The sequence below is a fragment of the Heloderma suspectum genome, chromosome 6 (genome assembly GCF_057233095.1).
Source record: "Heloderma suspectum isolate Gila_16-S chromosome 6, 16-S_ref, whole genome shotgun sequence".
Taxonomy (NCBI): domain Eukaryota; kingdom Metazoa; phylum Chordata; class Lepidosauria; order Squamata; family Helodermatidae; genus Heloderma; species Heloderma suspectum.
In genome coordinates, this window is record NC_139463.1 from 54,212,561 (window position 1) to 54,240,201 (window position 27,641).

Consider the following 27,641-nt stretch of genomic DNA (forward strand, 5'->3'; position numbering starts at 1 on the left):
AATGATTAAAGGCTAACTTTAGTAACTCGCCTTAAAACACTCTTTTGCTTCTCCCTTGCTCTCTTAAATCACTATTGTGATGTTATGCTTCTTTGATGTTCTGTAGTTTCTCTGTTGTTATGTGAAGTCCCTTCTCCACTTTATCGCAGTAACGATCTTTGGGGTTTACAGGAGCTTCTCACTGTGAGCAGGGAGAAGGAGAAAGGGAAAAGGGGGGTTGGAAGCAATTGGCAAAAGTGCGCACATGGGGAAAAATGGGGTGGGAGCAATAACTCTGCAGCAGAATGCTGGGATGCAGCAAAATTGGGATGGGAAAGCTGTCAGGAGCTGTCAGATGCTGCACTGGAGAACTAGGGATTATGGTTTCTTCAGGGAAATCTGCACACACGGGGAAAATTAATTGCTCTCCATTCGTAATGTAGTAACCGTGAGGAGGGGCAGTAAACAAGCTTCTCTCATTGGTTGAGCAGCCCCTGCTAGTTTGACAACATTCAGCTCTACTTCCCCCACCCCACCCAGAAGTATGTTCCTTTCAAGTGCTGAAAACCAGGTTTTAAAGGTATGCGACACTTGGCTTATCTTGCTCTCGTGTGTCCCTGATGGAGCAAAGCCGATTCCATGAAAATCCAGGAAATACTCCAACGTGCTTCTCATTCTGTTGTCATGAAGATCACTCCTGGCTCTCACTAGGAGCAGGGCCTTTTCTTCAGCAGCCCCTAGGGCTTGAATGGCACCATCTTGTCTTCTTTCAAAGACGATTGAAAATGTATCTAGTCTATTGTTATATAAACTAGATACATATATCTAGAGCGAGCGATCAGAGTGAGCGAGTAGGGAGAACAAACAGGAGTTTGGCAGAGGTGGTGCAGTGGAAGAGGAGACAAAGGCAAAGTGGTGAGTGGGCTGGAGTAAGCCCACGGGACTGTCCTGTCCATTCTGAGTCGCTGTGTGCTCACCATGTGCTCCTAAGAGCGCCAGTTGAATTGAGGGGGGGTGGCCTGAGTACTCCCAGCAGCTGTGTGGGTGGGGAGTTTCAGTCTGTTTCCTGCCTCCTAGCTGAGCAAAGCAGAGGAAGCTGCTCCAGCTGGTCTAGGGGCTGTACAAGCAAGCAAGCTCCCAGAGAGCGAGCAAACAGGGAGAGCAAACAGGAGTTTGACAGGGGAGGTCAAGGGGGAGGTCCCTAACAAATTTTGTTTTCAATTTCTTTTCTTGTAACACACACTTCTATGTGTTCCATGTGTTAACACCCCCAGTGTTAACCCCCAGTGAATAGAGGACAAAGCACAGGCTATCCCAGTACCATCAGAAAGCTAGAAACATAAAGGGAATAGAGACTATGGAAGGAAAAGACTCCAGTGGTGGTGACCTGCAATGTCTGTGCCATGTTTGTTTTCTTGCCTGAGATCAACATGGCCTACATGTGCAACAAGTGCAAGTTGATTACACTGTTGGAAGAAAAGGTAAGAGGACTGGAGCGGCGAGTGTTGACCCTTCAGGGAATAAGAGAACATGAAGAGTTCTTGGACAGAACAATGGAACTATAGCAACAAAGTGAAGTACAGAAGCTAGAAGAGCAACAGCAAGCTGAGGCAGAAGTGGGAAATGCTGAGGCAAGGCAAATTGAAGTAGAGGATACTCTGTGGAAAAGGGTGACAGTTAGGAGCAGAAGAACTAGAAGCCGCTCTGCACCAGTGGAAGCAGTGGAACTATGGAACCGTTTTCAGGTGCTTGAGGATGAGACTGGAGGACAGCCTGCAGAGGAAGAATTACAGGGGACCCTGCATGAAAGCAATCAAGAGGCTGAAGGTCAGTCAAGCAGAGGCGATGAAACCCAGGCCTACAACAACAAGAAGAGAAGAGTAGTAGTAGTGGGAAGAAGGCTGGGAAGAAGGTGTTTGGCCATAGCATGAAGAACTTTATCAGGAGGGCTTTAAACTGAATCCTACAGGGGAGGGAGACATAAAGTTGGGGGTAACAATGGATAAAAGCTCGTGCACCACAATGGACTCAACAACAGCTCTAATAGCACCATATAATAGTCTTCAAAAACATGTAGGAAGGAAGCCAGACTATAAAGCACATGGTCTTTGATGTCTATATACTAATGCCCAGAGTATGGGAAACAAACAGAATGAACTTCAACTCTTAATATGGGAGGGAAATTATGACTTCATAGGTGTAACTGAAACTTGGTGGGATGACTCCCATGACTGGAACACAGCAGTTGAAGGATATAACTTGTTCAGAAAGAACAGAAGGAACAGAAAGGGAGGTGGAGTTGCACTATATGTTAAAAATACATATCTCTCCACAGAAATACAGGAGGATGAGCTTAGTAGCGCCATCGCGGGCATCTGGGTTAAAATAAATGGAGCAAAGAATAAAAGGACCCTGATCTACTACTGGCCACCCAATCAAGTAGAAGATGAGGATGAAACTTTTGAAAAGCAAATTGCCAATGTTTCAAGGAAGCATGATGTAATGCTTCCAAGTAATGGGGGACTTCAATTTCCCCGATATTTGTTGGGAGATAAATTCTGCAAAACATCCCTCCAAGAACTTCCTGACTTGTGTTGCTGATAACTTCTTCCTACAGAAAGTAGAGGAAGGAACTAGAGGATCGGATATCCTTGACTTGATCCTAACCAACAGAGATGACTTAGTGGATAAAGTAGCAGTTACAGGGAACTCTAGGGGAAAGTGACCATGTTATATTTGAGTTCTTGGTTCTAAAAGAAGCAAAAGCTGAGTGTAGTCAAATGCATACCCTGGATTTTAGGAAAGCCAATTTTAATAAACTTGGAACAATTATAAGCAAGGTCCCATGGCGAGCGACTCTAATGAGAAAAGGAGTCCAAGATGGGTGGGAGTTTTTAAAAAAGGAAATTCTCAAGGCACAATTACAAACAATTCCAACAAGAAAAGAAGGTGGAAGACAGCAGAAGAAGCCAATATGTCTTCACAACAAGCTTAGAGATGACCTGAAAACAAAAAAGGACACACATAGGAAGTGGAAGGAAGGCCAAGCAACAAAGGAAGAGTACAGGTAGGTAGCATAGAATTGCAGGGATGGTGTCAGGAAGGCTAAAGCTGAGAAGGAGCTGAGGTTAGAGAGGGATGCTAAAAGCAACAAAAAGGCTTTCTTCAGATATTGCATAGTAAAAGACAGAGGAAAGAAATGATGGTTCAGCTATTAAATAAGGATGGCAAAATGATAACAGATGACAAAGAAAAGGCAGAGGTGCTCAATTCCTACTTTGGCTCAGTCTTCTCCCAAAAGAGGGTCTATGAGCCCCCTGGCAAAGGCGAAGTACAGGCTGAAGGGGCAGGATTGCAGCTTGAGATGGATAGACATATGGTCAAGGAACACCAAATTACTTGGAATGAGTTCACATCTCCAGAACCAGATGAACTGGATTGTAGAGTAATAAAGAAACTGGCAGAAGAACTCTCAGAACCACTGCCTATTCTCTTTGAGAAATCATGGAGGACGGGTGAAGTGCCAGATGACTGGAGAAGGGCTAATGTTGTCCCTATCTTCAAAAAGGGCAAAAAGGAGGAACCTGGAACTACAGACCAGTCAGTCTGACATCCATTCCTGGGAAAATTGTGGAGCAGATTATAAAGTGATCAATCTGTAAGCACCTTGAAAACAATGCAGTGATTACTCGAAGCCAACATGGATTTGTCAAGATCAGGTCACCTCCCTTGTGGACTGTGGGAATGCTGTAGACATCATATACCTTGACTTCAGCAAAGCTTTCGACAAAGTGCCCCATGATATCCTGATTAGCAAACTATTTGAAAGTGGGCTAGATGAAACAACGATTCGGTAGATCCACAGTTGGCTACAGGATCGGACTCAAAGAGTGCTTAGCAATGGGATATTCTCAAACTGGGGAGAGGTAACGAGCAGGGTACCGCAGGGCTCAGTCCTGGGCCCAGTGCTCTTCAACGTTTTTATTAATGACTTGGAGGAGGAGTTGCAGGGAATGCTGATCAAATTTGCAGATGACTCAAAACTGAGCGGCCTAGCAAATAGCCTGGAAGACAGAAACAAAATTCAAAGGGATCTTGATAGACTGGAGACAGAAAACAAAAGGATGAAATTTAATAGGGATAAATGCCAAGTTCTGCACCTAGGAAAAAGAAACCAAATACCCGGTTACAAGATGGGCGATAATTGGCTCAACAACACTACAAGCAAGAAGGATCTTGGAATCGTTGTCTATCACAAGCTGAAGATGAGCCAACAATGCAGTGTGGCTGCAAAAAAGTCAAATGCTATTTTGGGCTGCATTAATAGAAGCATAGCTTCCAAATCCTGGGAAATACTAGTTCCCCTCTACTCAGCACTGGTTAGGCCTCTTCTTAAACACTGTGTTCTGGGCACCACACTTTAAGAAGAATACAGACAAACTGGAAAGGGTTCAGAGGAGGACAATGAAGATGATCCTGGGACTGGAAACAAAGGCCTATGAAGAGAGACTGAAAGAACTGGGCATGTTTATCCTTGAGAAGAGAAGACTGAGGGGAGAAAGGATAGCGCTGTTCAAGTACTTGAAAGGTTGTCCCAGAGAGGAAGGCCAGGATCTCTTCTCGATCATCCCAGAGTGCAGGACACGGAATAATGGGCTCAAGTGACAGGAAGCCAGATTCTGGCTGAGCATCAGGAAAAACTTCCTGACTGTTAGAGCAATACGACAATGGAACCAGTTCTCTAGGGAGGTGGTGGGCTGTCCCACACTGGAGGCATTCAAGATGAAGCTGGACAGCCATCTGTCAGGGATGGTTTGACTTGGATTCCTGCATTGAGCAGGGGGTTGGACTCGATGGCCTTGTAGGCCCCTTCCAACCCTACTATTCTATGATTCTATTCTATGATTCTATGGTATGTCTTGTACCATCAACTGTATAATTGGGAAGGAGAGAGGTTTTTTTTTTTAATTGCTAAAAACCCATTTCAAGACACAATAAATAACAAAAAATAAAATACATCTATTCTGTCAAACCTTTACAAGTTGATTCATTGTTCATTTATCTGAATTGTCTGCTGATGTTTTTAGATTTTAGATTTGTGTGTAAATGATACATTGGGTGTTGCTGGATTTTTTGGCTGTAGAGGAGAGGGTGACTGGACTGCTGACTCTCTCTGTGAGAGCTCCTCCTCCTCATCTTATTACAGGTCTTCTCCTTTTTTTCTTCTTTCTTCTTCCTTCCAACAGGACCTGCCATCAGGATTCTCTCGCTGTGATCTGAAGGACAATCTCCTTCAAAATGGGTGTCCAAAGGACTTAATCGAATATCCAGTTAGCAGCACCCAAATCCTGGAGGCCAGGCCCCTTAGCGACAAAGGCTCAGGAAATGACATCACCCAAATGACCCCACAGAAGATTGAGCTCCACCTACGGCCAGGTAAAGCATGATATCCTATTCAATTATTTAACCTTTTGGTATGCTGTATGCTGCCCTTCCTCCAAGTAGCTCAGGTAGTATGAGTTGTGTTTGGCCATTACACTTCCATACATAGATGGTAAAAATGCACCATAGCTCAGTAAGTACAGCATATCCTTTCCCTGCAGAAAGTCTCAGGTTCAGCCCTCGGCATCTACAGTTAAAAGAAACTCAAGTGGAAGGACTGGGGAAAGAGTCTGTGTGAGACTCTGGAGGGATGCTTCAGTCAATGCTGGGTTACATGGACCAATGGTCTTACACAGTATATGGCAGCATTATTGTTGTGTTTACTTGAATCTCAACATTATATTTTGAGGACCTTTAACTTGTATCATACCAGGTATGTACAGCTGCACTGAAGATGGATGTATCTTGAATGTTGGCCACGCATATCCAAAAATCCCACTGTGGGAATGAGGATGGTACAGATGTGACTCAGCTTCTGACAGCGTGGGCTTACACAAGTATGACACCATTATTCAAGCTCCTCATCCCTTACCCACATTTTACCATTTCAGATGACACCCAGACTTTCTCAGTACAAGTGCGCCAGGTAGAGGACTACCCTGTGGACATCTACTATCTGATGGATTTGTCTAATTCCATGAAGGATGACCTCCGCAACATCCAGAACTTAGGTACCAGGCTAGCCTTGGAAATGCGTAAAGTGACCAGCAACCTGAGGATTGGCTTTGGAGCCTTTGTGGACAAGCCCCTGTCCCCTTACATGTACATTTCCCCTCCAGAAGCCATCAAAAATCCATGTCATGAGTAAGTTATCTGGCCAAAGGAAGCACTGTTGGTTGCTGTGCAACTCTTTGTAGAAGCTTGTAATCTGGGGTTTAGAGGGTTGCCAAATTTGTACTCCTGTTTCTTCCTCACTTTGAGACAGTGCAGCGCATGAAAGGCCTCTCTTGATCTCATTTAAGAAGTCAGGGGTGGGATGTGGGAAAGTGGGCTTCCCCCCTTCCCTGCCTTCCCTGCAGTTAGGAGGTACATCAGCACCAGTGTTAACCGCTTTTAATCAGGTTACCCAGTGAACCAGTATACTTAACTAGCTGGTTAAGCGGGGAGCCTGTTGAACCTTAACCATGTTTAATTTCAGTGCTGACAAGACATAACCATTAACTATTGTTAAGGCAGGCATGGGAGAGGAATTGGCTGGGTGGAGAGAGTGCAGACATATGTTATCTGCACACTAGCTCTTTAAGGGTGCTTCCAGGTAGAGGGCTCCTAGTGCTTCAAATCAAATGAGCAGATTTTTGGCGGGTTAGAAAAAAGATGGAAGAATTAGTGGGAAAATAGAGGAAGGTTACAAATGAAAAATGATGTCATAAAATTATTTGAATGGGGCAGGGAAATTGCACAATGAAAGCCCCATTTAGTGTCTCTACTCTCTGGGCTAACCCATATATGCAATTTTCAGCGTGGTGGCTATTTGAAATGCAGCCATGTGACGACAGCTACACAGAGCAAGTGGTTTGTGTGAAATTGGTCCCTATGTGGTTTTGACCATTTGTGGCTTTGTGCTGGCATGGTGAAAACAGTGTGCAGCTGCCTTCACGCAATGGCATTTCAAACCGCTGTCCCATGCATCACAATGTTCACATAAATATATGGGCCCTCTAGAATAACACTGCACTTGCTAAAAGTGTGTTGCAAGTTTGTTAAAATTGAATAACTGACGGTGTGGACATGTCCTGGCACTAAGGTTTTCTTTAATGCTCTTCCTGTTTTATTTAATTACATTACTTTAATTTCAACGTATTAGTCTATTTGTATTTACAAACGCTGAGCCCCACCATGAAGGGGGTGCTTTTCAGAACGTTTCCAGCAGCATTCCCTTGGTGGTTTTAGAAAGAGAGGTGTTATGGTTATCCAATGCTATCCATGCGCTAGAGGGACTCAAGCTACCGTAGTGGGAAGCAAGTGGTTCCTCAAGTATCTGGGAGAAGCAGAAATGCTGGCTTCCAGAAGAGGCGGGTCACACAGGGGAGCCCCTCTGATGTGTGCGGATCCGGGAACAAATATTTCCAGCGTTGCTTTCGGAACTGCTAGTTGCTGTCGCACTAGCAGCGAGTGCTGCCAACGCGACGCGACTTGATGAGGTGCAGCAGCAGTATGGGATGCTGCCTCTGATGTTAGCCACTCTGGGAGCCTTTTCAGCTAAAGAGTGGGGTAGAAATGCTTTGAAGAAATAATGAAATGGGGCAATAATGTTCACCCATGCAGAGTGAGGGCAGTTTGTGATCTGACTGCCAGCACCACACATAGGATTGATGCAGAAAATATTGCCCTCAGTCTCAACTGACTTTGTCCTCAGTGATGTCATCATGTAGCCAGATCTAGCTGCCTACATAGATACATGATATCATCACACTTACTACTTTGATTGGGATTTCTTCAGGAAGTGGGGGAAAGTCCTAACAAGGAAAAAGGCAGAACCAGATAGGGAAAGTAAATGATAGCAAACATTAGTGAACAGCCTCAAAAATGATGAATATTAAGGTTTTTCCCAGGAAATATTTTGATCCTTCCTTCAAAGCTCTGTTTCTGCTCCACCCACGCCTATCCCCAAATGAAAATGGGCAAACATTCCTTGCAGTATTTTGACTTTGGCTATTTTTCATTGACAGTGTCACCACTACTGTATCCTTACCCCACTACCACCATGAAATCTCTGGCTACAGACCTTTGGATTAAGAATAAGCCACATTTGTACCATTATGCCATGGTGTTTTGATGCAAGAAGATTAAAGCAACTTGAGTTTAAATATGTCTGCGGTGCAAATGTACCATCTCTAAACAATTGAGTTCTATTCTGCCTCCTCTCTTGCTTTGACATTCACGCATGGCAATAGGAACATGCAAATGTTGTCCAAAGCCTGAGGGTGCTTCCAAATGAGATTTTTATGGTGTCTGCTGGTAAACACTTACATCCATCAGTAAGAATCAGTGATTCTAGAATTAAAAAACTGAGATTTAAGAGAAGAGTTGTTACTTATAAATTCACTCATGCACAAAAAAGAGAGAAAGCCTGCATAGCCAGTAGGCTAAGATGATGAATAATGGTATTGTTTGAAAATTCTGTTGATGGGTAATTTTGGCAAGTAAGTTCTCCTCATGGAGTAGGCATCCCCCCCAAATCCCACAGTCCACTGAAGTTGCAGGGAGATCGTATGGCACCATTTCAGACTTAATTTTCTCATGAGAAATGGGACATAGAAGGGTGAACATGGTGTCAGGTCTAATTCCAGTGTTTTCAAAGTCAAGGAAATTAATGGACATGTTATTGTGACTGGCAAATAGGTTGTAATTAATCAGCAGACATAGATATGGGGTTTTACACTTTATTTCTACCTCATACGTGACTGTCAAATGTTGCTCAAGATACATAAAAAAGACACTAAAGGTGCAATCTTATGGATGTCTACTCTGAAGTAAGTTCCATTGAGTTCAGTGGGGTTCACTCTCAGGTAATTGTGCACAGAATTGCAGGACATGTATAATAGGGAGGGAGAGGTCCTTGGGATCAGTAGCTGTGCTGATTTCAGTTAGGTCCCCAGGCCTCCAGCTGTCTAACCCCATCCTATGATTTATTTTCTTGCTGCCTTCTAGCTTGAAACCACCAGATAACCACTGCCTGCCAATGTTTGGATACAAGCATGTCCTGGCACTCACAGACGAGGTGAGGCGTTTCAATGAGGAGGTGAAGAAGCAGAGCGTGTCACGGAACCGCGATGCACCTGAAGGAGGTTTTGATGCCATCATCCAGGCGATTGTTTGTGATGTAAGAGCCCTCCCCTCATCATGGATCAATAGAGTTAAGAGGATTGAGAAGAACATTTCAGTGGAATTTGCATGCCCAACATCAGTTTGCATGTCGTGGAGTGCTGCTTGGATTTCCCACCACAGGCACCCAAAATGTCTTTGGCCACCCTTGCATATAAAGAATTATTTCTTTACCACCCTGGCTGTGAAGTTAAATCTTAAAGGGATAACTACCCTGCACTAAGTGATGCTGAGTATATGCCTGTGAAGGTTTCTTTCTGGGCTTTGCTTTTGTGTGTGTGTGTGTATAATGGAGACTATGCTGCCATTTTTACTTTGCTACAGGAAAAGATTGGCTGGAGACCAGATGCCTCCCACTTGCTGGTCTTCACTACAGATGCCAAGACACACATTGCTTTAGATGGGAGGCTGGCTGGGATAGTGACGCCCAACGACGGACAGTGCCATATGGACAGTAACAACTTCTATGAAGCTTCCACCACACTGGTAAGGGCAAAGTTTTGTGGCCATACGCCCAGGATTGCAACCACTACAAGGATTGTTCCACTATAGCTGCTAGTGCATTTGGACAAGTATCATGAAGCATTTTCTATTCTGGATAGTTTATAATTTTGTTTGTGAGCTTGATGGAATTGAAAGACCATGTAAATACTTAAAACTGTATACAAATAAGTAACACTTGGAACAGCAGCACGACCCCATATTCTCCCAGTCCAGGTGGGCAAGAGGAACAGAACGTTGTGCCTGTTTCTGTACAACAGCGTTCGCCTCACTTTCAGCTCCTTTCTCCACCCCTGTTAGCAGCCTTTGTGATGGGTGGGAAGGCAAGAAGGTGGGTGGCATGACAGAGTAGAGGGCTTAGGTGAGGCAACGCAGTGGGCCTCTGCAGCCTTGAAGAGATCACAGGAGACATGCAAACCAAGAGTTCCCTCACACTGCCTTTGACCTTCTTCGGTTCTCTGTACAAGATAAGAATGGTGGCACTGCTGTGGCAGGGGGCCCCCTGGCAATCTCGGGGCCCAGCACATTCCGAACACTGACACTTCCTAAGGCTGGCCCTGGAGGATATATTGCACATAGGGATGTATTGGGTAGGATCCCACAGTGTCCTGCCGCAGGTGGCCAGCACTACTGGCCCTGGTGCGCACGCGGCCAGTCCTGCCAGTGGTGGCATGCAGGCAGCTCCTGCCACTGGCAGTGGCGATGCAGGCTGTCCGGGGCCAAACTCCCACACAACCAGAAATGCTCATTTCTGGAAGGCATGACCTGCCCCTCCAGAACCTTGCCTTTCCGGCCATTTGGGGGCTTGCCCTCGGAAGCACGGCATCGTGGCCGCTGGTGGTGGGGGCTGCATGCGTGCCACTGGCAGGGCCGGCAGCATGCATGGTGCTGGCTGCCAGAAGGAGGGCACCACTGGATCCTACCCACTGCACCTGCTGTGGCATCCCTGTCATCGAGACCAAGCCATCCGCTGTCAGGAGTGGAAGGCAAGATTTGCCCTCCCTGCAACAGCATCATCAAGAGCAGCACTTTTCCCCACAGGAGTGACTGGCATCCATTCACTGATGAGGGAGACAAAAAAGGGGTCACTTGAGGACACCTTTGGGATGGAGTCCAAGCCTGCTCCCTGCCTCTGTTGATCCCTGTCACTGAGGCTGTCTTTACACAGAGCTTTTATCCCGCGATCGAGATGGCTCCTTCACGGAAGTTTGCAGGCTCTTCACACGACACCGTGACCCTCCTGGGCGTCTCCTGCACTAAATGCCCTTTGTTCCGCTTCAGTTCCCTCCGTGAAAAGAGTTAAAGCGGCAAGAAGAGGAGCGAGATCAATGAAAGATTATGGAAGAGTCAGATATGGGGAGAAGGAGGGGGAAAGGGGGGGGGAAGGAAGCGGGTGAAAAAGAGAGTTGTTGTGATCCTGCATTTAAAATGGAAGCAGGAAGCCTCATTTTAAATGCAGGATTTTAGGCTGGCCTGAGTATGCTCTGTCCCGTCATCTGCTTAGCATCATCCTGGGTTCAGTTTCTCATGTAATGGCATGTTGGGAAGAGTGGGATAGTGTTGAGATCTGGCTTTTATATGGATAAGGTTTGTGAGGATATCATTAGTTTTGGTGTCAAGTCTTTTGCTTTTATTGACTGTTAGCTACCCTGAAATCTTTTGAGGAAAGATTAAAAGGTTTTAAATTAAAAAATAAAGCAAACATGTTCCTGTCACTTCCATCACACGCACACACACACTTACCTGTTGTTGTTTGTTGTTTTCCTAGTGAAACATTCTCTATTTTTCTATCTTGTTCTCTGCTCCAAGGATTACCCATCCCTTGGCCTGATGACGGATAAACTCTCCCAGAAAAACATTAACCTGATTTTTGCTGTGACTCATACCATCGTAGGTCTCTACCGGGTGAGAGGACTCCTACTGTTTGGTCAGAGCTTATTGGGATGGGGGTGGGGGGAAGCCACATGAAATAGGCTGTCTAAATCAGGGTGGACAGAAGATAGTTCTGGATCTATTGGTGAATCTTTAGGTGATAAGCAGTAGACTCGCAAAGTTGCAACAAAATGCCACCCCCCTTGCCAATTGTACTGTTGAAACAAAGAAGGCTCAGGGAAACCAGGAGTGCATTTTGTGCAGAAGGACTGTGAGCTCTGTTCAGTTCTGGTACTCAAAACAAATTCCTGAGCTCAGAATTCTTTAATTCTCAGTATGTCTTTTACAGCAGGCTTTGGTTGGTGGAACTTAAAATTCTATTTTTTTTAAAAAAAAGTAGATCCCGTAGGCCTGAAGGCTGCCCACCGCTGGTCCGTTTTCAAAAATGAAAATAATAATGTTGGCCTAAATAGCAAAATCTCACACCAGTTTTCTTAGCTTCTGTTAGTCTAGTTACTAGAACCTTCCACCATTTTCTTTTCAGAACTACAGTGAGCTGCTCCCTGGCACTACTGTAGGGACCCTTTCAACGGACTCCAGCAATGTGTTGCAGCTCATTTTGGATTCCTATGGGGTGAGTACGCTGCACAGTGATGTGTGAAAGCTTCACTGTACCATTACTGTGTTATCAGCAAAGGTGGAGCAACCACAGAGGCAAACTAGGCAACCGCCTGCCACAGCTAATCCTAGAATCCTAGAACAGCAGGGTTGGAAGGGGCCTTCAAGACCATGGAGTCCAACCCCCAGCTCAATGCTAAGCAAATGTGTTGCGGAATAGAGCCGCCGGCTGTCCTTTTGCATGAGGTGCATGGATCCAGCTTAGTAACCCATTGGCTGAGTGATATTCCCTTCATTCCAGGAGACATGACTCAGAGCCTTCTCACCTCTGTCAGCTGCTAGCGCATAAACATTGTTATAAAGAGGAGGAGGTAAAGAAATGGCAGACATTAAAATGGAATAGTAATCCAGCCAACTCTTGGAAATATTGTGATGCTGCTCAGAAGGGCAGATTTTAATTCACCACAGGTAACAAACAAGCACTAGTAATTTACCCTGGAATTGCCATCCTTTGCTCCTTTTAATTTATTTAATAAACATAATTGTATCACCAGTCTGTCCAGTGAGAACGGGTAAAGTCCTTTTAAAGATTTTCATGACCCTTGTTCCTTTAGTTAAAAGTTTCCTGCTTACTGGTTCTTCTCCTTTTACTGCTTTCTATCGAGCACAGCAGCAAGATTACTGATGAATAGGATGTGTTGGGATATACTGCAACATTTTGTTACAGGAACCACTTGTGTGTAGGGATGTACAGATTTAATCTGTTCTCTGCGTATTTCGGGGACTGTCGGGCATCTTTTGTTCTGTACACTTGTTGATGGAATCGGATCCCTCCCCCCGCCGCCCTGGCAAAGCATGCAAAATTATTCACTGCAATTTATGTAACTTTTGCTGGGACATAACATTTCCCATATTTTTGTTAGCTCAGCATACAGTCCAGGAGCAGAGCACACACAAAAAGAGTGCTACACAGCAGAGGCTGAAGAAAGATCAGAGATGTATAACATGTTGTGTATGTTTTAACTGCATATATATTTGTGTACTTTCCGGTAACTTTTGTATTTTTATATGACTCGATTTGCATTCAATTCTGGAAAGTAAAAACATGGTCTGCAAGTCTGCGGACACCGCACAGCTGGGAAGTTGCCGGCCCAGTGTGGGATCCGTGGGTCGAATGCATAGAAATCCGGAGTTCTTTGAATCTGTCTCGGTTTCTTCTGGCATCCCTGCTTGTGTGTTTGGGAGGCGGATTCAGCTGGGAGAGGGTAGCTGGCCCAAGGTCACCTAGGGAGCTTCATGGCTGGGCTGTGTGAACCCTGGCCTCCCCTTTCCAAGCCTGTCCTCTGCTGAATCCACTCTCCACACTCAGTCGCCTCCACTGTGGATTGACCCAAGAGGCAGGGATGAGGAGTAAGTTAACAAGAGGGGGCAATGGAGCCAGAGCTTTCAAAATACTTTGCCCGTACCCGCCAAATCTCAGATTGGGAAGATCAGTTGGGTTTTTAGGTGGGCTTTCAGGCTCAAGCTCAGACATTCCAGTTGTCGTCTCATCCCTTCTCAGAAAATCCGATCCAAGGTCGAACTGGAAGTGCGCAGCCTGCCAGAGGAATTGTCCCTTTCATTCAATGCCACCTGCCTGGAGGGTGAAGTCATTCCTGGAGTTAAGTCCTGTGTTGGCCTTAAGATTGGAGACACGGTGAGTTGCAGGGCTGCAAGGGCTGGCGTAGAACGGCCACTTCTCCAAGTCTCCTTCCAGGAAAATGCAAAACTTCACCAGCAGTCTTAAAAGAGATACAGCAAACATGCCTATAGTCCAGAGCAGTCTTCCCCAGCCTGGGGCCCTCCAGGTGTTTTGGACTACAACTCCATCACTCTAGCCCACTGAACATACTGCTTGCTGGGGCTAATGGGAGTTGCCAGGTTGGGGAAGGCTCATCTAAAAGCAAGTCTCAGAAAAGGCCCCAGAAATTATAATTGCACAAAGTTTTTGTTACAGCATAGAACTACTGTTTTAAAGGTACTCTTCCTTGACTGGAAAATCCATCTTTCCGCTACAGGGCAGTGTGTCTATCTCCTTTTATGCATATTTATTATTATTTATTAATTAATACTACTTTTATACAGCTTAGTATAACAAAATCTCTAAACAGTTTACATCCCAAAGAATTAAAAACCACTTTTAAAATACTCCATTAATAAATATTTAAGCTACAACTAAGATAAATAAGTAACGGAAACAATGAAAACAATAGAAAACAACAATAGAAAGCAATCAAATAGAGCAGCATCATGAGAATCAGTTACAAGCCAGGAAAAGCTTTCATAAACAGGTACATTTTCAGGAGATGCTTAAAGCTCACCACATTTTCTGCTTCCCAGACCTCACAGGAGAGGCAGGTCCAGAGTGTGGGTGCCAATACTGAGAAGGTCTGCTTTCAAGATGTCACATGGTGACATTTTGTTGGTCACAAAATGACCAGTTGGCTGGGTGTACATAGGGGAAGGTGGTGTATATAGGGGAAGGTGTATATAGGGCTAGGTACCCTGGTCTCAAGATGCTTCGGGCTTTGTATGTCAACAACAAACCTTGAACATGGCTTGGAGCTAATAGGCATCTAGTGCAGTTTAACTAGCTGCTGCGTTCTGCACTAGCTGCAACTTCTGAACCAGGTACAAGGGCAGCCCCCCATAGAGTGCATTATAGTAATCTAATTCTGAAATTACCAGTGAATGAACCACAGTGGCTAAGCTATCCCTATCCAGGAACAGGCATAGTTGACGTACCAAAGTTAGTAGTTGGCTCTTTGAGCCACTGAGGTCACCTGGACCTCCAGTGACAAAGATGGAATTGATCTGTTCCTTCAGAGGGAGTGCAGCCCCATTCAGAACAGGTAAGCAATCCAGTGCTTGGACCGAGGAACTACTTGTCCACAGGGTCTCTGTCTGATCAGGATTCAGTTTATTAGCCCTCATCTAGCCCATGACTAGATCCAGACACTGGTTCAGAATATGCACAGCCTATCCTGGCAGAAATATTACAGAGAACTAGAGCAGGGTATCAGCACACAGGTGACACCTTGCCCCAGATCTCCTAATGACCGCTCCCAGTGGCATCACATAGATGTAAAACAACACTGGGGACAAAATAATATGCAGTGGCATCCTGCAGTTCAACTGCCAGGAGGCAAGACACAGTCACCCAGTATTATTCCCCGGAACCAGCTCCATAAGTAGAACCCGAACCATGGTAAAACGGTGCCTCCAACACCCAACTGAGGAGAAAGTCCAGGAGGATATAATGGTGAATGATATCAAAAGATGCTGAGTAATCAAGAAGAATTAACAGGGTCACACTCCCTCTCCCAAAGAAGGTCATCCATCAGGGAGACCAAGACCAATTCCATCCCAAAACTGGGCCTGAACCCAGACTGGAATGGGTCAAGGCAATCAGTTTCATCCAGGAGGGCCTGCAGCTATGACACCACCACTCTCTCATCTACCTTACCCAGAAAGGAGGTATTTGTGACTGGACAGTAGTTAGTATATCTCTCTGGATCTAGGGAGGGTTTTTTCAAGGGTGTTCATACCACCACCTCCTTTAAGGCTGCAAGGACCACTCCATCACATAGTTCACCACTCCCCCAGTCCATCCAGCCAGTCCCCCATGGCTAGCTTGAAAGACCATGACAGGCAAAGGTCGAGAGAACATGTGCTAGGTCACACAGATGCAAGTGTCCTGTCCACATCCTGAGGCTTCAAAAGCTGAAATGGATCCCACAAAACAGGATAAGACAGTGGACAATGCATATATGTATTAGTTCACATTTGGTATATTTTATTATTTATTTATTTCATTTCATTTTTTTATTCCATCATAAAGCACTGGTATAATATGATCATATCAGCTAGTCCCCATTAACAATCTTGCTTCCCTGTTTTTGGACTATCTGAAGTTTCTGGACCATTTTTACTAGGCTGTGCACTGCTTCGGTCTGAAGCCTGAATAACAAGGTGAAGCGGGCTGATTTGGAGGTGCGCTGTCTTGCTATGAAGCAGCTCAGAACAGCACTGAGGAGCCCGGAACTGAAGCGGGTCACCTACGAGGCACCTCAGTTCACCTTGTATGTTCAGAGCTCTCCTTATGCCTTCTGAGCAGCCCAGACAGGCTCCCTCCAAAATGTATCAACTTCTGAAAGATCATGCAGACAGGGAGGAGGAGGGAGCAGGGGTGCCAAATACATCAGTTTGAAAGAGATCCAGCCACCGTGAGGGGCAGAGGAGGAGGAGGGAGGGGGAAAGGGCGGAGGAGGAGGAGGGAGGGAGCTTTGCTGTGAGTCAGCCTCTGTTTGCTCATTGTGAGAGAAGTGGTGTTATTTATTTTATTTATTTCATTTCTATACCGCTCAATAGTCAAAGCTCTCTGGGCGGTTCACAAAAATAAAAAATTTGGTATACATTAATCTGCCTACTTAGCACTGTATTAGCTGACACCCTCTCAAGTTTGGTGGAGTGAGAGGAGAGCTGGAGAACTCCACACTTCTGAAGCCCATGCGCCACCCTCAGTATCTTCCCTACCTCACCACACCCTCTCTCCTAACTGGAGAAACAGGTCTGACCCTGACCATTCCCTGTTTGTTCCAGTGGAACATCATGGAGGCCACTGCTGCAAGCAGAACAACGTGGGATGGGGCCAGGCCTGCTTGGCCAGACTGGCCCTGCTTCCCCTTGCAGTGTGGCTGCTTCCTCCAGTCCCAAGGGGGAGGCAAGAAGATGCCATTCTTCCTTCCGTCTCCAGATTGAAGGCTGGAAAGTGCTGGAAATGCATCACCCACCTCATATGCAATCCTAGGTATCCTAGATTCAGGAGGGGGAAGAAAGGACGCAGTTACTTTGCTCCTCTTCCCCAGTGTGAGAAAATTGGCTTTGGGGGCAGCGGGGTGGGGTGGGGTTAAGCATTCCTACTGCCAGTCAGTTCTCTCCATAAAATATTTTCCTTTGTATTATCAATACAAGGAAACTGTGGGGCAGGGAATCCCATATTTACTTCACAACAAGTAGTAGTTCTACCATATTGGGCCATAGTTTGTCGTTTTGTCCCACTCTCTCATATATGTGTGTGTGTGTGTGTGTGCGCGCGCGAATGTGCGTGCGGTCTGTGTCTGTTCCTTTGACATGGCGCATGAACAGTTCTGCCTGTGTTGCCCATCTCAGGTGAGTTTCAGCATTGAGGCAAAGGCTCGTGGTTGCCCCCGGAAACGGCAGAACTCCTTCACCATCAAGCCTGTGGGCTTCGAGGACAACCTGACGGTGCTGGTGAACTTTGACTGCGACTGTCTTTGTCAGCAGTATGCCCAGCCCGACAGCATCGTATGTAGCGACGGCAATGGGACCTTTGAGTGCGGCATGTGCCGCTGCCACCCAGGCCGGCTGGGCTCCCGCTGCGAGTGCTCCGAGGTGGAGTATGGTCCCTCCCAGCAGGATAACTGCAGTCCCCGTCAGGGGCAGTCTGTTTGCAGCCAGCGGGGTGAATGCATCTGCGGCCAGTGTGTTTGCTACAGCAGTGACTTCGGCAAGATCTCCGGCAAGTACTGTGAATGCGATGACTTCTCCTGTGTCCGCTTCAAGGGGGAGCTGTGCTCTGGTGAGTGGAATCTGCGTGGGTGGGTGGAATGGGCTTTCAAGAATTGAAGCCAGTTTTGAAGAGGGAGCCCTGCTCATGCGGGGGCTACAGCGCTGCGCAGAGAGGAAGTGCGCAGACACCTCTCCCTGCTCATTGGCCTGTCATCCCCCTCTGAATAGCACAGCACGGAGGATTGATCACGGAAGGGACAGCCACTTCATCCCCTCCCTCCCTCGCTTGCTCGCTTGCTCGTTTTTGCTCTTCCTCTGAATGACACGGGGCGGGGGATGGGGCCCAGTGAGCCCGATCCTCCGCACCTCCCTGCACGAGATGCGTGAGCCGGCATGGGTGGTGGCCGCAACCGGCTTTTATCTGCTCGCCCCACCTCTTGCTCACATGCTCGCTCTCCCCACGCAGTGAGAGCAGGCGGAGGCAAAGGGTGAGCGAGCGTGTGGAGGCCGCCCCTGCACGGAGCAGCGGCGGCCTCCTCCAGCAGGGAGGATTTGGCTCACGGTGCTGCCCAGAGAGAGACCGCAGCTGAGCATGAGAGAGGACGCGGTGGCTGCTCCTCCCTTTGCCAGTCCTGTCTGCTGCAGTGCCCAGGGAGAGGAGTGGGGAAGGCGGCGGGCAGATACTCGAGCCTCCCCTGCTGGCAGCACCACAGGCCCCGTCTGCCCTGCTGGGCACCACGAGAAGGGAAGGGACTCGGCCAGCGCCTGCAAGAGCACCTGTGGATATTCTGCCTACACGACAGCCAGAACTTCAGTTGCCAACTCAAATGCTGGGGAAACTGTGCCCATAGAGCTTCTGCCTGCTTCTCCGCTGTTAAACGCAGGGCTCCAGGCATGGTGGAAGAAAGTAAGGTTTCTGCTATAGGAATGACCACTCCGACTTTCCAGCATGCCTGGCACTCTGTGTCTAGTGGCTGTGTGACAGGCAGAGAGTTTTCCACAGCATTTGGAGGTGGAAACTGCACTCATTGAGGTTCTGACTGTCTTACAGCTGAAGTACAGGAAGAGTTTCCACAGGCGCTGTTTCCATCCTCGCATGCTAGGTAAAGCTGCACCTATTTTGTTTCTGCCTGTCGTGCACCTAGTAAGAGTCCTAGGCCCCTCAAAAGGAACTCAGCAGCCCCTCCACTTTATGAGGGACACGGTTCGAGGGTGCTAAGGGCTAAAGGGCATTGAGGCATAATGGATTTGAATTAAAAAGAAGCAAAACGAAGGAGGCCACACTCAGATAGGAGCAGTCACACTGTTAACTGCTAAGATATAAGGCCTCTCTGGAGAACGGGCCCTAATCTACCACGTGACACATGAGTTACACCATTCAAGTATAATGGCTCCCATCTGTTTGCAAGACATTTCTCCCTCAATGAGGGTAGGTGGGACAGATATCACTTGCTTTTACCAGCCCTGACAGAGGCCCTTCTCAAGGCACTGAGCAACCCCTGTTTTCTCCCCCTCCCTCCTCTGTGCAGCAGTTGCTCCTTTTTTAAAAAAAAGGGGGGGAAACAAATACAGTAAAAATATGCATAAAAATAACAATATTGGAGTATAATAAACATTTTATATACTATTTGTACTAACAGTGGATTGGTCTTGACACACAAACAACATGGCTTTCTCGCTGAACAGCTTTGCTCTTCTTGCAGCATCTTCCCATGCTTGTCGTCACTTCTTTTCCATAGGAACAGGCACAAATATTTCGCCCGATGTGCTTTTCCTTGTAGAAATATACACCATTTGTGCCTGCTGGATTTTGCAAAACATAGTTGTTTTAGGTCATATTCAGGAAGCGTCACTCTGTATGCTCACCAGTCAGGCCTCAAAGAAAGGTAGGCGCTTGTGATGTCACAGCATAGCCATCTGGCTGCTATCTGCATTGGGGTGCATGGCCAAATTTGATCTTTCAGCCTTGATTTCAGCTGGGTATGAACAGGTTTCAGAAAAAAAGAAAAGAATACCAGGTCACTTATAATTGCTTTCTGGAGAGAATTGAACAATCATTTTTGAAAGAAGAAATCCCTATTCAGCAATGCTTCCAGACCTGTGATTATAGTTTTTGACTTTTTGATTCAGACTGGGATTATGTTTGCTTTCATGAAGGAGGAAAGAACTGCTTGGCTTTGGCTCTCTGTGAGGTTCCAGAATCCAGAATGGTTGTGTGAGTGACTCAAGGTGATAAAGAAAAAAGGAACAATTGCTGTGGTTCTGTGAGCGGGGCAATCAGTCGTGCCCCACAGCACATTCCATTCCATGCGAGTTTCTGTGCATGCTGTAAAATACGACAACTCTTGTGCAACGTGGCAGTTCAGAGTGTTTACCAAACACTGATTACACAGGCAGGCCACTCATTGCATAACTCAGCCATTGTGATTTCTTTTTTTTATTCTCTCACACTATTGAAATGATAACCAGAATAGATACAAGACTTAGGGTCTCTGCTGAAAGTCTTGTTTAGCCCTAAATCCACCAATGAATGGGGAAACGATGGAGCCATGGTTTCTCCTGCCCATCATTAAAGGCCTGGGAAGAAACTGGAGGCAGGGGCCGCTGTTGTCCTGACTCTCGATTCGTTCGTACACTGGCACAGAGTAATCTCTTGGTTGCAAACTGGCAGCATTAACAGGTGGGAGGGGAAGGCATCCATCTTTCCCAGAAACTCCTCCTGTGGTGCCACATCACAGGCAAACAAAGCCACCATCTGGTTGCGCATTCAAATCCAGTGGAACGGATCACAACGTCTGAAGTCTGGAATGAACTTCTGCAGGCTGGCCAGAGAACATATGTTGATGGATGGACATATAAATATGGCAAATAAATAAAAGAAAAAGAAAAATGGATTCTGAGTAGGGTTGTCACCTCTTTTTAGTGGCCCTGCTCCTGCACCTTTAACAGCAGCTTGACACTAGAAATTATGCAGCTAAAGATTTTCCTAGCATGTGAGTCAAAGCTTCAATTAAGGCATGGGAGCAAGGCCAGTAAAAAGTTCTGTAAACCTAATCCTGAGATGTGGTTTAATCATGCACATCTGAAATGTAGAGAGATTTTTGTTATGATTCCTAAATCTATTTCTGTTCTCCTTTCTTCCCTGTCACTCCTCCTCTGCAGCCCTTGACTAAGCCATTGTCTCCTGGTTCATTCCATCGAAGTAATTATTTCTCGGGCACATGACAAACCCACGGCCTGTTCTCCAGCATATTCCCCCTGCCCCCAGTGTCACTAGAGGTTTTTCCCAGCCAGCTGCTGCTGCTTCTCTCCTCTCCCTATGTATGATTCACTTAAGTTTCTCATTAACCGGTCTGCATTAGTATTCCTCCCATGCAGAGGAGGTTGCTGCCGGCCACCCTGTCCAGGGGTGTGTGGGGAGGCAAACGCCTCCGAGAAAAATATTTTCCCTGGGTATTTTTATGGAAACCTTTTATAGTGCCTGACCTTTTCCCTGACTGCAAGCATGTACGCTCTAACACTAATGGCTTAACTGCATCAGTAGTTTAGCAGGGTCAGTGCCCTGTTGAGAATTAAATTAAATGCAAGGACAGGCCCTGGAATTTGGCAATAATGAGGTACAGTATTAAGAGTAGGAAGGCAGGTAGGTCAATGCATACTGTGATGACCTGTAGCTTTTTGGTAAGTCAGTTCACTGCCATGCGTGTTCTGCTCTGCATAGGACATTGGCTTTCAGATTCTCCTTCAGACTGGAAACTCTCAGCCAGTGTGTTTCACACTTTTAAAGTTGGAAAATTGTTTCCTAAAATATCTTGCAAATGCTTAATTCCTTAATAATATCCTGCATATCTGAGTATTATACAAGTGGCTTCATGTGTAAACTGTGGTTGGGCTCGTCCGCTTGAGCTGTATACTTTTAGTTCTCTTGGTTTGTAGTTGTGACACAGTAGGGGTCTGGACTGTGTTCTGTTGTGGTCTGTTAACATGGATGGCTCTGTAGCCTGGTGGCAGAGGACTTGCATGCGCAGGAAGCCGAAGCGTGCCTCAGACACTCTGGGGCTTTCTCCACACACAGCTTTTATCCTGCAATTGAGATGGCTCCCTCACGGAAGTTTGTGGGCTCTTTACCCTCCAGGGCGTCTCCCTGTGCTAAATGCCCTTTGTTCTGTTTTTAAATAGATCACAGATAATGAGCTATCAAATTACCCCGTTGAGTCCCACTTGAGTTCCCTCTGTGAAAAGAGGAAAAGTGGCAAGAAGCAGAGCGAGATCCGTGAAAGATAATGGAAGACTCAGATACAGGGAGAAGGGGCGGGGGAAGGAAGCGCATGTAAAGGGAGTCAGTGGTGATTCTGCTTTTAAAACGGAAGCAGGAAGCCCCGTTTTAAATGCAAGATTTTAGGCTGGTGTAGAGATGCCCTGGGGTGGAGTGCAGGAAGCTCAGGATTGCTGGGGTGTGGGGAGGCTTTAACATCCCTCCAGCCCACAGATCCTGTGCATGACTGCTGGGCAGGGGGCAGCTTCAGATCGACAGATCACAAACACGGCTTCCCCACTGCCATCAGCGGCACAGAACAGAAGCAGCACTCTGGGTTGCTTTGGGGTCACTGGGGACAAGGAGGCGAAAGCGCTGGCAGTGTGGAAACAGTGACTCCGAGAGGTGGGGGAGGGGGAATTTGGTGGCAGCGGGGAGCCATGGAGGCCGCATAACAGGCCTCTGGGGGCCACATTGGCCTGCGGGCCACAGGTGGTGCACTCCCGCCTTAGATGAACACAGTTTTCCCTTTACCATTGGGCTCTGCCTCCAGGAACAGGGCTCTACCCCTTTTACCCCACTGTGTTCCACCCTTTCTCTCGGTTGCTGTCTAGATTCGGCCCTCAGGGATCCATCTACCTGCTAGAATTCAGGAATAACTCCTTTATTTCAGGAGTTGCAACCCCCGGTAACCAATCCAAGATCACGGAGTGACAATTATGGTTGAGCTGGAATACGAACCAGTCACTAGAAGAAGAGATGGAGTCCTGTTCCCAATCTCTGGAAATTTTGTTCAGCCCTGCTCTGCGTCTCAGAAGGCATTCCCCGCATACGCTCAAGCATATATGGTCAGCCATGAGACCTAGAAACCTTGAGTTCCTTAGAGCAAAGGCAGGAAAAATGTAGTAATAAAGAAATATAAACTTAAAAAAAAACCCACAGAAGCTGAATTCTGAGTCTGTCATCACATTCTGCACTATTAGGTGCTTCCGCAGAATAATGGCGTATGCACACTTCTGATTATTGTCTCTGTAAAGTAGATGAGGGCCTGAAAATAAGAGGAGCTGTGGCTTGCCCAAGTCTACCCACTAGTCCCTGCATATCTTGCCCTGTCTCACTGTGCACTCTGCTTCTATGCCGGGGGGCTGGGGGGAGTTGGTACATTAAATGCTAATAAAATGGATCCTTGCACAAGCCCCACATCAATTTGGGCTTCAGCACAGTCACATATTCACACTATGTTTTGCCTGCAGGTCATGGGAAATGTGTCTGTGGCGACTGCGCCTGTGACCCTGACTGGTCAGGGGCCTACTGCAATTGCACCACCCGGACTGACACCTGCATGTCTAGCAACGGGCTGGTGTGCAGCGGGCAAGGACGTGGGTACTGCGCCTGTGGGAGATGCGTCTGCACCCAGCCTGGCTCATACGGAGACACCTGTGAGAAGTGTCCAACTTGCCCTGATGCCTGCACCATCAAGAAGTGAGCAAAGGGTGGGCCAGTTCCATCAGTGTGGCTTGATTTTTATGTGAAAGGGTTCCAGTTCTCAGGGTGTGACCCAGCGTTCCATGTTTTCAGCCTCCTTTTCAGGTTTTCAAGGGAAGGCAGTAGGTCTTAGGTTGAGTGGCCAGAAGAAGAGAACAGGTGCTTTGCTCTTCTTGTCTGACTTGATCACTGCTTGAACCCTGAGCAACCAGGCTTGGGCAGGCTCAGCCGTCTTACCCACCAGGTGCCATCCTCAGCCCCCACTGGGCTCTGCCTGGCTCTGCCCTCCAGTCTAGGAAAACCACCCCTACACTCCCAAGCTCTGCCTCCTGAGTCCCAAGGTCTGAGCCTCAGCCAAACTGGAAGTATGCCAGCCAGACCAGCTTCCTCAGTCTTCGTGCCATCAGTCTTCGTGTTCACCCATTTCTGCTCCACCAGGTTCCACTAGCTCAGGAGTGGGCAGGCAACACATGGTCTTCAGCCTAATTTCATGTCATCCTCCTCCTAATTTGATCAGGACTGACCTCTAACAAGAGCAAACTGTCCCTCCCCTAGCAGCCTGCTGGGCAGGGAGAGAGAGGGGGAAAGAGACAGAGGGTGCTTCCAGACTGAAGGCTCCAAGGGGCTTGTTGTTCAGTCGTTCAGTCGTGTCCGACTCTTCGTGAACCCATGGACCATAGCACGCGAGGCCTTCCTGTCCTGCGCTCTCTCCCGGAGCGTGGTCAAGTCCATATCGGTAATGCTATCTAGCCATCTCATCCTCTGCTGTCCCCTTCTCCTTTTGCCTTCAATCTTTCCCAGCATCAGGGTCTTTTCCAGGGAGTTTTCTCTTCGCATTAGGTGGCCAAAAGATTTGAGCTTCAGCTTCAGTATCTGTCCTTCCAATGAGCACTCAGGGTTGATTTCCTTTAGAATGGACTGATTGGACCTCCTTGCAGTCCAGGGGACTCGTAAGAGTCTTCTCCAGCACCACAGTTCGAAAGCATCGATTCTTCGGCGCTCAGCCTTCCATAGAGTCCAGCTCTCACAGCCATACGTTGCTACTGGGAAAACCATAGCTTTGATTATACGGATCTTTGTCTGCAAGGTGATATCTCTGCTTTTTACGATGCTGTCTAGGTTTGCTATAGCTTTCCTCCCAAGGAGCAAGCGTCCTTTAATTTCATGGCTACAGTCACCGTCTGCGGTGATCTTGGAGCCCAAGAAAGTAAAATTTGTCACTGCTTCCATTTCTTCCCCTTCTATATGCTAGGAAGTGATGGGGCCAGATGCCATGATCTTCGTTTTTTGAATGTTGAGTTTCAAACCAGCTTTTGCACTCTCCACTTTCACCCTCAACAAGAGGCTCTTTAGATCCTCTCCGCTTTCTGCCATTAGGGTGGTATCGTCTGCGTATCTGAGGTTGTTGATAATTCTCCCGGCAATCTTAATTCCGACCTGTGATTCATCCAGCCTGGCGTTTCTCATGATGAGCTCTGCATATAAGTTAAATAAACAGGGCGACAGTATACAGCCTTGTCGTACTCCTTGCCCAATTTTGAACCAATCGGTTGTTCCATGTCTGGTTCTTACTGTTGCTTCTTGACCCTCGTACAGGTTTCTCAGGAGACAGGTAAGGTGGTCTGGTACTCCCATCTCTTTAAGGATTTGCCAGAGTTTGTTGTGATCCACACAATCAAAGGCTTTAGCGTAGTCAATGAAGGAGAAATAGACTTTTTCTGGAATTCTCTTGCTTTCTCCATGATCCAGCGAATGTTGGCGATTTGATCTCCAAGGGGCTAGCAGAGAGAAAATGGGTGGCCCTACCCAGTTTTGGCTCTGACTGTGTCCACTGCAGGCATGTGGCCCCCACCAGATGACCCCCAAGGGAAAGCAGCCCTTAACAAAAAGGGTTCCTCCACTCCTGCACTCGCCCCTTCCTGGACCCTAGCAAATGCCTCTCCCCAAACTTTCAGGCACAACACCTTAGCTTCCATGCTCCTCCCCGAGTTTCAGGGTTTCATCCTCAGGACACTTACAGTGTGAACTGGCAATGCCACAGCCAAAATGTGGTCCACAGAGAGCTGGTGCCTGCCAACCAGAGCCGCCCTTTTCCAGCCACACATAGTTCAGTTTCAGGGGCGGGGTAGGGATGTCCACCAGAAAGATAAAGAGCAAGAAAGATAAAGAAAAGAAAGAGTCTGTGTGGAAACTGTGGTGATAAGAGTGGGGAGGAAGAACTGACAAACACTTTGAGAATTCAAATGCAGTGTTCTTTATCCCAGCAAAAAAACAAAAACAAAAATGAGGGCAACATTAGTACAGGCAGTCTCAAAAGGTGCTGAAGAGATTTCACAGCTGTGGTAGAATATGAACTAGTCTCCAGTTTGAGGTTTGCGTTTTTAGGGTTCGTGTATGTGAGGACACTTTCTCTACCCATCTCCACATGCTTCCCTTTGCCTCTTTAGAATCTAGTTTGTATTTACTGGTAAGGAGACCTTACTATGTACTACATTACAGCCCTTCTCTTAACCTTCCCGTGAGAGAAACTTAAAATTGCTACTCCCCACCGCCCCAGTCAGGACTCTGCACTTTTAACAACTACATGAGCTTCCCCCTTTACGCTGGGGGAAAGTTTCCCTTGTTGAATGTCCGCCTGTCATTCTGATGGTTAAGGCCGAAGACTCCTGCCAGAAAACAGGTGGCAGCCTGTGCTACAAGTACCGTAACTGATGCTTAGAAAGTTGCAACTCACCCAAGATGGCAGCACAAACCCACAACCCATCCTTAGGCACCAATTCTTAAAGTTGTGTACTTGTTCTTATAATGACCACCTGGAATGGAGATGGTCCAGGGAGTCGCAGAGCCAAATGGCACCTGATCGCTGAGCTGAGGGAGTAGAGCAGCCTTCCCCAACATAGTGCCTTCCGGATGTTTTGGACTTCAACTCCCATCCGCCTCAGACCAAATGGCCAGTGGTCAGGAATGCTGGGAGTTATAGTCTGGAACGTCTGCTAATAGATCAAGTAGCAGAGATCAGATGAGGGAGAAGAGGAGCCCAACGGCAACTGGTTCAGGCCCATGCAGTGAGTCATGCTGTCTGGCTCCCCTCAACCGCTGGCAGGTCACTCCCTGGAAACTGGCAGCCCTACATGTATGACATGCTGTGGGAGGGACGCAGCCCTTGGCTGAGTGGAGGGGGGCACTGCCGGTCCCGATGAGGTCTGCATGGAGCCCCTGGCTTTGCCGGGCTGGGGCAGGCAGGCAGCAACCTGTCTACTTCCCTGTTCTCACTGTACCTGCTGCTTCTTCCTACACAGGGAGTGTGTGGAATGTAAGAAGTTTGAGAGGGGGAACCTGATGGAGCAAGACACCTGCAGCCGCAACTGCCGGGATGAGATTGAGTTGGTGCAGGAGCTTGGTGCGTAAGAAGCATGGGGCCCCTTGCAAGAGCAGCAGGGTACTCACCTCCATCATCGCCGCCACCGCTGCGCTTATTATTAATTATGCTTGGGTTTGATTGGATTTCTGTGTGGCCTTTTCCATGAAGGAGGTTTTTATATATCTTGACAGAAACCAGGTAGCTACCACAAGAAGTGGCAGTTGGCCCAAATCCTTCTTGGGTGATCCGCCCCACCCCCGCCCCGGCCTTCTTCCTATTTTACCTGGCTGCCATCCCTTCTTTTTGCAGGCTGTTCAGGATGATGATAAAAAGAAGCACTTCTTCATGCAAGGCATATGTCACATACTGAATTAACTCCCACAAGAGTCAGCAGTGGCCTCTAGCTTAGGTGGCTGGTGGAATGGCTCTGCTTCCCCTCTCATCGCCCCCCGCCATACAGCTGCTAGAATGGCTGCTGCTGGTGACAGCTGAGGGAGGAGCCTGATGGAGGTGGCCTTCAGCGGGGCTGGTGGAGTCCTCCTGCTTCCCATCACCCCTCTTTCTTCTTATATAGGTTGAGGCAAAGTCAGGGAGGCGGGCAGGCCAGTCAGTGCTTATTAGCCATAGCTGGTCCATGCGGCCTCCCATATTTGGAGACCGCACGCCTCTAAGTATCAGGTGCCAGTACTCGGGTGTCCAGTGAAATCATTTGGCAATAGGTTCAGGACAGAC

The 27,641-nt window shown here is 47.3% G+C and overlaps 1 protein-coding gene across 1 annotated transcript in view; it reads left to right on the plus strand.

Moving 5' to 3' along the window:
• ITGB3 (integrin subunit beta 3) overlaps positions 1-27,641 on the plus strand; it is a 75,208-nt gene that overhangs the window by 35,340 nt on the left and 12,227 nt on the right. Inside the window, exons 3-12 of the mRNA XM_084804374.1 lie at positions 5,226-5,415; positions 5,973-6,225; positions 9,073-9,244; positions 9,571-9,732; positions 11,557-11,652; positions 12,164-12,253; positions 13,799-13,933; positions 17,449-17,878; positions 23,317-23,545; positions 26,848-26,948. Coding sequence (XP_084660500.1) covers positions 5,226-5,415; positions 5,973-6,225; positions 9,073-9,244; positions 9,571-9,732; positions 11,557-11,652; positions 12,164-12,253; positions 13,799-13,933; positions 17,449-17,878; positions 23,317-23,545; positions 26,848-26,948 — 1,858 coding nt within the window. The remainder of the gene's footprint in view (positions 1-5,225; positions 5,416-5,972; positions 6,226-9,072; positions 9,245-9,570; positions 9,733-11,556; positions 11,653-12,163; positions 12,254-13,798; positions 13,934-17,448; positions 17,879-23,316; positions 23,546-26,847; positions 26,949-27,641) is intronic.